The 12,254-nt window shown below is 39.0% G+C and overlaps 1 protein-coding gene across 5 annotated transcripts in view; it reads right to left on the bottom strand.

Moving 5' to 3' along the window:
- The window catches only part of LOC149312150 (synaptotagmin-1), a 419,893-nt gene that overhangs the window by 84,708 nt on the left and 322,931 nt on the right, over positions 1–12,254 (bottom strand). For all 5 annotated transcript variants that reach the window (XM_089524048.1, XM_089524049.1, XM_089524046.1 and 2 more), the window contains 2 exons: positions 10,822–10,989; positions 3,832–3,999 (listed from right to left, as the gene is read on the bottom strand). In XM_089524048.1, coding sequence (XP_089380174.1) covers positions 3,832–3,999; positions 10,822–10,989 — 336 coding nt within the window. The remainder of the gene's footprint in view (positions 1–3,831; positions 4,000–10,821; positions 10,990–12,254) is intronic.

Consider the following 12,254-nt stretch of genomic DNA (forward strand, 5'->3'; position numbering starts at 1 on the left):
ATCCATCTTTTAAAATGTATGAACACAATCTCCAACACAAAATTCTCATGCTTCTGTTATTTTTGAACAAATTCCATCTTAAAAATAATGTTACAATATATCATTCAAGTACCAGTAAATCTTGTCTAACTTTCCAGTACATCTAAACAGAAGAAATCCCCACGTTTTAAACTTCTTAACTGAATAGGTCTAAAACATAACTGAAAAGATGCAAAAGGAAAGGGAAGGAGAAGAAAAGAGAAGATCAAAGAAGGGGAAAAAAGACTTTTTTTTGTTTCAAAGCAATACATGTACTGCATCTATAGACTGTATATTACTGTTCAATGTGGACATCTTTTTCTTGAGCAAGAAATATTTGCAAATATAACAGAGGAATCTATTTCATGCTTCTACAGTGAGTGAAATTAACTACAACTGGAGTATTACTGTATATACTCATGCATAAGTCTAGAAATTGTAATAAAAAAATTAACCCCAAAAACCTAGGTTGACTTATCCATGGGTTGATGTAAATTCTGTATTTTAACTGTTATTAAAAAGGGAACCATCCCCTGGTGAAAGGCAAGAGAGCAATTTGCCCTGGAAGCACTGACCTCCCTCTATTCTCTCTTCCATCCAGCCTTTAGTGTGAGCCAAAACATTTATGCTTGCCCTAATTTTGTAGGTTCTTTGGCATTGTTTTCCTTTGCTTCATCATTTAGATCCATTGTTGCATGTCCCAAAGTTTCACCCTTGACTTATCCAAGGGTCATATGAAAATCCATAATTTTGCCCCCCAAACCTGCCCTTGACTTATACATGAGGTCGACTTATAGTCGAGTATATACGGTATTACTGTATAGTGGAAATGATGGCTCTGCATTGAATTTGGCCAAATCCTCATCAGATTCATTCTGGTGATTTCTCAAATCAATCAATCGGTCAGTCAATTAATATTCCACTGTTTACCCAAAAATTGGGACCTCAGAATACATTACTATGTAATGCTGCATAAACAAGGAATATTACTACTTTTGACTAAGCAGATAGCAGCCTATTCAATGCCATAATAAATATGAGTATCTTTATACAATGTGTTTGCCATGATCAAATGAACTGATATCATCCTAATCATCTGTGCCCCAAAGCCCCTGCTTGTTCTTGCAGATTAACAACATTACTGCCATAACTATGCCACATAACTTTGGGAAAAACCACCTAGACTCCTAGAGCATCACTATAGCTGATTGTCTATTCTAATGACCTTATCACATGGAGCCTGACCATGGGTAAAACATTCCTGAACTGTTTCAGAAGTGCAAAGGTGTGATTGTCCGTCATGCTTCTCAAACATAATTGAGGTGTCCCACTTTTCTTCCACTGTCATATCGTTCGCTGAGAAGCTATTTTTGAATAACGGAATATCCTGTTATTCAAAATACGGCTTCTCCGTAACGCTGGGACAAAAGCGGGATGCCTCAATGATGTTTGAGAAGCATGATGGACAATCATACCTTCATGCTTCTGAAACAGTTCAGGAATGTTTTACCCACAGTAAGTGCCTCTGTGTGATAAGGTCCTATGTGAGCTGGAACACTTGAATTAATCACTCCAGAAGAGAGAGTGAGCAGAGATAAAAAAAGATCATGGAATAGGAATTCTGCCTGTACTGGATGGGGTTACATTCCTCCTGAAATCTCTGTACTGGATGAGGTTTTACTCCCCCTGAAAGCACCATGGGTTTTCTCCTGGATTCAACTCTGAGCCTGGATGCCCAGGTTTCAGCATTAACCAGGAGTGCATTTACACAGTTAAAACTAGCGCACTATCTGCACCCATTTCTTGAGTCATAAGATCTGGCTATGGTGACACTTGCCTTGATTACATTCTGTTTGGACTACTGTAAGGCACTCTATGTGGGGCTGTCTTTGAAAACTGTTCAGAAACTTCAATGGGTTCAAAACGATTTGGCCAGAATGCTGACCTGGTCCAGTTATAAGGAGCATTGAACTCCCTTGTTCAAACAGCTTCAATGAGTAACAGTTCGTTTCTTGGGCAACATTCAAGTTGCTTGTGTAAGGGTCTGCCAGGGTAAGTAATTGCAGGATGGGATTTCTGGCTCCTGGAATCCTGTCGCCAACATCTTTGCAGGATCAGGCCCAAGCTGCTAGAGTCCTGGAAGAATCACAGCTAGCCAAAAGGCACACTGGCTCTACTCATGCATGGCAGCTGGAGCAGCAGCCATTTAAGGGTTGCATTGGCTTCTCAACACAGCCACACAATCTTCTGTGCTGCCTATAGCTGTTTTGTTTGTATTTTGCCTTGCCTTGCCAGTTTTAGACCTTGGTCTGTCTCCAGATTTACCTCCTGCCCCTTGGACACCTGGAATTTTGCCTTGCTGTTTTTATACTTGGTCTGTTTCCTGAGTTATCATCTGCCTCTGGCCCATTAGACTCTCTAAAGGTTCTCATTCATGGCCCTCACCCTCATAACCTACCTTGGAATTTGGGCTGTCCACACCTCAGACCTTGACAGCTGCTCATGACTTCTAAAGCTCTATATGGCTTAGGTCCACGTTTATCTGAAGAACTGTATATCCCCATATGAACATGCCAGAACACTAAAGTCTTGAGGAAAAGGCTTTCTCTAGATCCTGCCACCATCATAAGGTCACTTGGTGAGGACAATAGAGAGAGCCCTCTCAGTGGCTGCTCCTACCCTGTGGAATGCCCTTCTGCATCAGGCTAGGCTGGCCCCCTCCCTGCTTTCCTTCCACCAGCATAAGGCACCAGTATTATGACCATGATGTTTTAAGATCAGAATACTGCAATCCATAATGATTAACTTGGCTTTACTAGGTAGTTTCTGTCTGTTCTAGTTGTTTATTTTCTGTACATTTCCAGCCCTCTGTCATGTGTAGGGGGCTCACAGGAGAGGCCAGCATTTCTTTACCTTGTGTGTTGCAGCACTGAGAAAATACGAAAAATTAATGTGCCTTTAGATATTTGTTATTGATACAATGAGAACAGAGAGGAAGAGAGTACAATTAGAGCACCTGTACATTTTGACTCTTCGACTGTTAGAAAGTGAGATTTGAACTGAACAAGGTAGAGCTTAATTTGAATGTCTGTTACCACTGGCTAATTCCATCTTATTTTCATCCCAGTTTCAATCACAAGCTTTTGGCCATATAGACAGATGAAGGGGTCTGAGAACTCAAACACATGGACACAACACAAAAGTTATTTCCTTAAAAGTGACTCTTGAAACTCTCTATTATTTGTTTGTTGTGTAAGTACAATTTTAGTACTACAAAAGGATATGAACAATTTGCAGGAGACCATATGGATAAAACAAGGAGACTGTGGTGCATTACAGACTGCCTGAAAGCAGTGGTCTGCTGGCGCCGCCGGTTGCTGCATCCGGGAACCACAGCGGCCAAACTGCGCGGTTCCCGGACGCAGCAAAAAAGAAGCCCGAAAATGGCACTTCTTTCTGCGCCACAGAAGTTGCGTCACGAGGCGCTAGTCACGCACTCGCGGCATCACTTCTGCCACGTGACGTCTGGACACTACGCATCCGCGACGTCAAAATGGCAGTGCCCATTTAGAAGGGCGCCACCATTTTGTACGGACCCAGTCCGTACTAGTGTTGAGGGGTGTCTAGAATAGGCGCCCATTTCTAACCCTAATACACCCCTTTCTAACCCTAACACGTACTTTCAGTGCGTGTGTAAAGCGCCATAGAATTGTTTATAAGATGAGAACAAAATAGGACATAAGGTATTTTGGGCCCAAAATGTGGACTGTTTTATAGTTTCATGAATGATGCCAACAGATACACTTTCCTTACCTCTTCTTTTTCAGCACTTTGCAAATCCCGCCATTCCTCAGTCACATGACCAAAATCCACAGTGTTCATGGCCACTTTATACTCGCCAATTATATCATGTTTGGAAAAGCGATCAAAGTCATATACTGCCATCACTAAGGTTTTTCCTCCCAGTTCAGAATACGGCACCTATGCAAAGAGAAAAGAAGACAGCAAGTAAAAATGACAAGCTGTGAAGTTTATGAAGTAAATATGGTTTCACTGCAATGCAAATCCATTTCATTTATCAGCTGTCATTCCAGTTAAATTGAATGGAGGAAGAAAATATGAGGCATATTTTCCTGGAGAGTCATGTGATGGACCACTTTCTAAGACTAGAATAAAGCATTTTACAGAGCAATGTGGTAGCTCACTCCTCTCTCTGTACTTTTTGCCTTGTGTGCTTACAGTTACAGTCCACTGTGGAACTAAAGACCAATTATTTGCCCTATAGATACATGAGCTTTCAATACTCTGGTACGTTTCTCTCAATAAATCATGCTGTCATTTCCCCCAAACAGGAGCCTACAGACTGATGGAAAAGCATAGAACCAGCTTTGCGTGTCTGACAAAGAGTAATTACAGATCAGGTGTTTTTTAAATTGTTTTAAGACAAAATCTTATGCCTTTCTACTCAGGGGTCACACCCACTGGGTTCAGCTGAGCTTACTCCCAGACAGGTGAGTACAGGATAGAAATGTAAAAGAGACTTTTACATGTTATTTTTAAGATCAGGATTCTACATTTCATCTCATAGAAGCTATAGCTCACCCTCTGAATTTTGTCAGCAGAAGGGCAGGTTCTGGCTAATTTTCCAGCTGTTCTGATGTGTTAAGGACAGATGCTTTGGGTTAGCAAGGCAGTCATTAATTACACTTCTAATCTTCAGGGTAAATGATGCAGTTGATGCATCATTCTGAGGCTGGCTGCAAAAAAAATCTAAAATTATTTGAATTTGGATGGGGCTGCTTTTAATACATTTCCTATTGATCCCCTCCTTTCCAATAAGTTCCATATACTTCTGTAAATTTGTATCTACATAAATTAGAATAAAGTGAAACAGATTAGCATTGTACTCTCAGTTGCACTATTTAGCTTTTTCATGCATTGATTCCACTGTTACACAGTTGTTTTTTTAAAGGTTAAAATACCTGATCTTATTTCCATCAAGGTAAAATGTAAACATTACTGCACAGTGCAGAATGAGTATAGCACAATGCATTTTCAGTTACTTCCTTGTTCTTACTTGTTCTAAGCATAGGCAAAATAAAAGTACTGATTTGCATAAAATGTGCATGTGTTAATTGATACACCAATTTATAGGCATAAAGGCAAATTCAGAAGTAATGACTGTCATTTAAATAGAAACCTATCACACTTGAGAAGTTGTTGTTCAAGTGTTAATATAGTTGAAGAGCAACAATTCCTTCTTATGGTTCCTCTTGGCTAAACCTGACTTGGACATGACAGCTCTGACTTGGATTTGACAGACAGATGCCTGGTATTTATTCAAATTATTGTAACATAGTTGCTCAAAATTATAAACATGGAAAATGTGTCTCAGCCAGCTAATTTTCTACAAAAGCACTGTATATAAGTGATATATAAAAGGGATGTAAGGAATAAAACAAATACCATTTATTTTGCATATATAAGTGGTGCAAAGCATATATTATTATATATAAAGGATAGAAAAAATACTCACAAACATGACAAAAAAGAAAATATTTTCCCCTTGGCAACAGAAGCTACAATTTTTGTGTGTGTAAGGACACATTTTTGCACAGAAAATAGTGCATTTTGTAGTAAACAGTTTTCTGTACAAAAACGTTTTTAAAGCAAACTTTTATTACAATAACCAAGTGATGTTTTTGGTTTGTTGTTGTTGTGTGCCTCCAAGTCATTTTTGATTTATGGCAAGTTTCTTCAGAGGGTTGTTTTAGTGCAAATGTATTCAGAAAAGTCCCCAAATCCAGAAAAGTGTGAAAAATATGCAAGCCCTCTTTGCTTCCAAGCTACTTGTTCTTGCATGCAAGAACAAATAAGTGAAGACTTATATCTGTCACACACACACAGTTAATACAAAATACTTGAGTTAGTTTTATACTAATCCTTCACTTTTTACAGATTTATGTGCTATATAATACTAGCTTTAGAGATCTCTTCACTCAAAACACTTTTATCACTGTCAGCAAAGAAACTGCATTTATAATTTGTTTGTGGGTTTTTCGGGCTATGTGGCCATGTTTTAGAAGAGTTTCTTCCTGACATTTCGCTAGCATAATTTCTCTGAAGATGCCAGTCACAGATGCTGGCGAAACGTCAGCAACAAACTCTTCTAGAACATGGCCGAAAAACCCACAAAAAACTATGGATGCCGGCCATGAAAGCCTTCGACTTCTCACTGAAACTGCATTTCTTCATAATATTCAGACTGAGGTAGATTTAAAGGAGATTTGGGATTGAAGGCCAACTGACAGGTACTACAATACTATCAAGATGACTACAATGTTTGACTGGGGCAATAGGGTGTATGTGTTTCAGCTGTACTGTTTTCTGTTCTTATGCAGGATGTCAATGAAGCCATTAGGTGAGTTCTGCACAAAGGAAATAATTAACAACAAAGGCATAGACATCTTTGGCTAAGTTTTCACTTTGATGACCTGTGGCAGCAGCCCAGAAATCACAGACGGCAGACACAAAGATCTTCAATGTCCAGGGGCATCACAGAACTATTTGAAGGTTCTCTCCTGAGTAATCACTTTATTCCAAATAGCACTTTACTTTCTGATGCTAATGGTTCGAAAAGATTCACATTCTCATGGTGTTCCAAGTGAAGTTATAAACCCAGGGGTGAAATTCCTTTTAATATTTCACCTTTTAATATGTATGATCGCATAAGCACTAATTAAAAGTAATTCAGTCTTCTGAGAAGCTTGTATCTCATGGATCATTAAAAAAAACTCTTTCAAAATGATGAGGGCAAAAGGAATTCTTGTTTGCCTCCAACTGCTCAAAAGAAATACATGTGGCAAAATGGACCCCCTGATTACTGATTAAAACTGCTAGTCACAATAACTGTCTGGCAGATTAGGACTACTGGATACATTTCATGGTGTGCCTCCCCTGAACTCATTAGCTATGACAAGTTAAGTGACAAATATTAATGGATGCTTCTGGATAATAAAATCTGAATGTTCAAAATGTGTGGATGTGATTCGAAGCTCTGCAGAAATGTCAACAAGCACACACATGTTTTCTCATAATGGGAATCACATAGTTGTGCCATTGCTGACTGAAATGTAAAAAAAAAAAGGCTTCCCACTTCTTTTCAACAGAGCAACCATATGTACATAAACAACAATAGCAACACTGGATCAAGGCACACATCTTTAGAATCTCTATTTATTCATGGTTAGTGTAAAAATATATATCATTATTTGGTGGGCAGTATTCATTATGTGGCCATGACTGTGCGTCTTGAATTATTATTCAGCACTGACATCCTTCTTAGACACTGGAGACGTAAACTGTGTTTTTTCTTTCCCTTTTGCACAATACATCTGACCTTTAACATTGATTGTCCTGTTGCATTTTAAATAAAGGAAAAACTCAGTAAGGAGCTTTTCTTCCTCCCCCTCCCTCTGTAAAAATAAAAGATTATTTTTATGAACAGCTTCAAGAGAAAACAGCTTATGTCTGCAGTAGTGGCAGGGCCTCTAGGGATATCTTTCTTGTTGAATGATTACTTAGCCTGAATCTCTTATTGTTCCTGCTTTCAAACTGGAGCTGTCATTATAAGACTAAGTATACACAGAGAAAGGCCTGTAGCAATTGAAGCACAGTGAACATTTCAGACTAAAACCCTTCAAAGTATGTTTGGCTGTACTGTTGTTAGATTACATGCTGGATACTGGGCATCACATTCAGGAGCCATTATTGTGCCTCTTAGATTCTGAAACAAAATATTCTCATACATATTCTCATACATATCTTGGTTTCTTTTTCTCATCCCCACTTGATATATGCTTTATGACAAGGGGTGATAATGTGCAGCCCTCCAGATGCTACTCCAGCAGCCTTAGACAGCACAGTCAATCTGGAAGGCTCATGGGAGTTCTAGTCCAGGAGGACCACAAATTCCACAGAGTAAGATTACAGGAAAAACAAGCAAGGAAAAGGGAAGTGTGTACTGCTTATACAGTCTCTATGCCATCACACATCAATCCTCTGCAAAAAAGAAAAGAGGTTTTGTTCTGATTCTCTTTTCCTGAAAGACTTGTTTTCTTGAATAACGAGGACAGGATTGGACCATCATATTCCTAGTAAATGTTATACTTTAAAAATTTATGTTCCTCCATGATTTCTTTCAATGATGTCAATGTCCTGCACAGACCAGCACAAATGTCAGATTCAAACTTCTGATGCAGATTTACAGACACAGATAGATTCCCATTATTTTTTTTCTGAAAAGATTAATATAATGATCTATGAGACTGGTGCTAAAGGTCAGAAAACCCTTTATGAAGATCATTCCCCTGCCATGAACTCATTGGCTGGCTTTAGGTAATTAGTCATTCGCTGGCTCCATCATTCTGTCTGCAATGTGGGTGTGGGTATGTGTAACAATACTGATTTCACCCTACAGGATTGTTATAAGGATTACAATTAAACACTGCATATGAAGTACTTAGAACACCACATTAGTTCCTTTCATACATGACTTTCCAAATTGGAAAGGTAATGTTTAATTCTGCCATTACTATTATTATACAGTTTCATTGCTAATAATAACAGCACTTTAAAGGTGTCTTTGAGCATATAAAGCAGTTTTCTTTGATTGATCATTAATTCTTTAGAGTAAGGGTGGGCAAATTGCAGCTCATGGACTGCACACAGGGCCCAGGGCCAGTTTTGTGGCTCCCAGGGCCCTGCAGAAGTTAATACTTTTTTTGCTCAAAAATCCCCCAAAATGATCTCTAGGGGTGTTAAGGACATTTTCACATGTTTGGAGTTCCCTGGACACCCCTCCCCATGGTAGTCAAAACAAAATTTTGTTTTTTGCCTCAAAATGTCCCAAAATGACCTACAGGGACCCCCAGAAAGCCCCAAAACATGGTCCCATAGAGCATGTTTGGGGCAATTTCTTGCAGAAGCAAAGGTGCCCTCCCAGATCTCCTGGAGAGCTAGTATGCCCCCCTCATCTTCCATAGTTACACACCTCTGCTGTAGAACAATTCTGTGTCAGGTCAGGAAAACTGCTCCTATTTTGCAATTATGTACATAAGAACAAACTAGTATTTGGAAACATTACTTTTTAGAATAAAAGAAGAAGAATCTCTCAGTGATTGCCCATGGTGGCAAGGGGATTCTGAGAGCGGTAGTCCAAAAAATAACTCTTCAAAGGTCTGAGTTGAATTGTGGGTGCCATTCATCAGTTTTAGATTTTATGGTTTGAGATGTGATGTGATGAAGAACTACATAGCTGTTTATGTGTATTCAGAGCTTGCTATCCACAACTGAGGCATCTGCTTCAGGCAGCAGAGTGCCAGTTCCTGGAAGGACATTGTCACTGGTACTTGGGCCCCACAGTGCCACCAAAGCCTCATCGCTTCCTCCTCGTTTCATGATCATTTTATGCAACTGTGCCACTCTTCACTGCACAATGCACCTCACTGCCAGGCCTCACACACACTGAAAAGCAGCCCTGACTATATTAAATGGCTTGTGCTTCTTTAAACAAAGGTAAGCAGGCAGGCAAATGGAAATGTGAGAGAGGGAAGCCAGGCAGGGGAGGATAAAGAGAGGCAGTAGTGGCATGGGGGGAGAGATATTGTGCTACATGAGGAAGGCAGCAATAACGGAAAAGGTATCAGCTCTATTTCTCCCACGTCTGAGATATCCCTGTTTGTCTTGCTTTATTCCCTTCAAATTGTTTTTGCAATTTTTTCTTTGTTGAACTTCTTACACATTGTGTTTGTCATGACTTCATCCTAAACATAATGGAACCCCCATTTCTGGGAAAGCTATACCTGTAGCATATCTCCTGCAGCTATTAAAGGCCCAAGAGGTTTTAAGGAAAAAGGATAGTCATGTAAAATGTTTATGGTGGATGCAAAAATAGAATGGGTAGGAGAGGTACATGTAAACCATGAGTCTCAGGATATACACCCCTGCATTATATCCATAGGCTCTAAGAAAAAAACAAACTCACCTTCTGTCTCCTATGTATAATGCAATTTTGAAAGGAATAAGTTTGAACAGGAAAATCATCAGGGTGCGGCACTGTTCCATCATAAGATTTGCACATTGAGCAAAGAATTAATATAAAATACAGCTAAACTGCCCTTATGGGGGACTAGAATAGGGCAATCCTAATACAATGGACCTTTCTCATCCATGGAGGTTCAGTTCCACACCCCCTTTGGGGATGGTCATACCCCACATTATTACACAGCGGCAATGTGTGTGTGGATGTGGTGATCCATGGGTGGTCAAATCTGTGAACTACAATCCCGACAATATGAAGTGACCACTGTAACTGTATCTATAGTACTAATATTTGAGAGTGATTATTATTTTATTTTATTTAATCAAAATTTATAGATGTGGCTACAGTCCATGAAGAGCTTGTGCTATCTCCCCAGATTTGCTACAGTTCTTTAGCAAAGATGACTTACATGAAATTTAAAGAGTCTGTGGATCTTAGGAGAACCTTCAATTGGTTGATTCATAAAGGATACAGAGCAGCACAGCTCTGTGACCCGAACTGAATTATTATACTGCTAATAATCCTTTGTCCTTAACTACATTTTTCATTACAGGGCAATCTCTGAACTAAAAAAATGAATCATTATGTTGTGGGTCACCAGTTAACGAAGAGACATGCAATCCTGTCACAGAGCATGAGACTAGCCTTTAGTATATATAGCAAACAAAGAAAAGAGTGCAATATAGTTATCAAGAGAATACCTTGAATGTAAATTGCTCATTGAAAACAGGGTTAAGTGTCTTCCTGTGAACTTTTGTTTCATATTTCTTCTTCTTATCAGGAAGGAGAAAAACTTTCACATAGGGATCAGATGTGCCGCCCATATCTAAAGCAGGCAGCTCAGCAGCCTGAATAATCCCCACTAGAAGCTGAAAAAGGAAAGAAGGAGATAGAGGGGAAAAAACCAGAAGAGGAGAATTTAAAACAGACATTTAAAGAGAATCTACAAGTATTGCATTTCTTGCCATCCAACATGAACACAAAAATGCATTTTTACACACACACAGACACACAGAAACACACACACACGTTCAGTTCAGTTTGTAAAAAAACCCCAAAAAACACCCTGGAAACATTCTAAGTAAACAACTGAAAAAAGAGATACATAGCTCTAGGGGGGAAAAAACCAATTATAGGAGACACGGACTTCAAAAAGCTGTTTTTAAGCAGACAAGAGGCATTTAAAGTACTGCTGATTAGAGCCATATATGGATTTTTATATTTTCTTTGATGATGTTACGATCGAAGAGCTTCATAATAGATTCTGCAACATTTTAAGATGTATTCACAATTTAAACCATATTGTTAAATAACCATGGATACATGATTACCTAAAATATATATTTATGCAGTCATTTGTATGGAGAGATTATTTGGCGAATTCATTAACAATGTATCTTAGAGCTGTCCTGGTCTCCATAAATATAAATGTTCTGTCTCAAACAACAACAACAACAACAACAAAAACAGAGCTAGGCAGACAGCTGTAGCAACCAAGAAAAATAATATTTTCAATGAAAATTTCATCCCATGTTTTATTTTCACTTACATGTAAAAACCTTAAGGGTCCACTGGGAAACATACATTGGCATTTTTGGATTGCTATTTCAGTCATGGTATCAGCTCCCCTACAGCCATCTCCATTTCACTCCCAGAACAAGGATAAATAGCCTACATTCAATTTCCACATACTGCCTATAGCTACTTGCATGCTCAGTACGGTGCTACAGACAATCATGATTCTTGGACAAGCGCATCAGTGCCATACATGATTTCAGGCATCTATGGCAGCATCTGCACTGTAGAAGTAATCCAGTTTTACATCACATTAACTGAAATGGCTCATTGCTATGGAATTCTGGGAACTGTAGTTTATTGTGGCACCAGAACTCCCCAACAGAGAAGGCTATATGTCTCACAAAACTACATTGTTTAGAATTCCATTGAGCCATGGCAGCTAAAGTGGTGTCAAACTGGATTATTTCTGCAGTACGATTCAGCCTATATTCTTGTTCTTGCATGTACTGTTGGCCAAGGGCCATCAATTGGATAAAATAATATTGTTTATAAAATACAACAGTACAGCTGACTTACAACACAAAATCCCAGATGCAATTATAAACAAACAAACGAA

Source organism: Sceloporus occidentalis, unplaced genomic scaffold (genome assembly GCF_023333645.1).
Source record: "Sceloporus occidentalis isolate IW3139 unplaced genomic scaffold, rSceOcc1.0.p SCAF_5, whole genome shotgun sequence".
Taxonomy (NCBI): domain Eukaryota; kingdom Metazoa; phylum Chordata; class Lepidosauria; order Squamata; family Phrynosomatidae; genus Sceloporus; species Sceloporus occidentalis.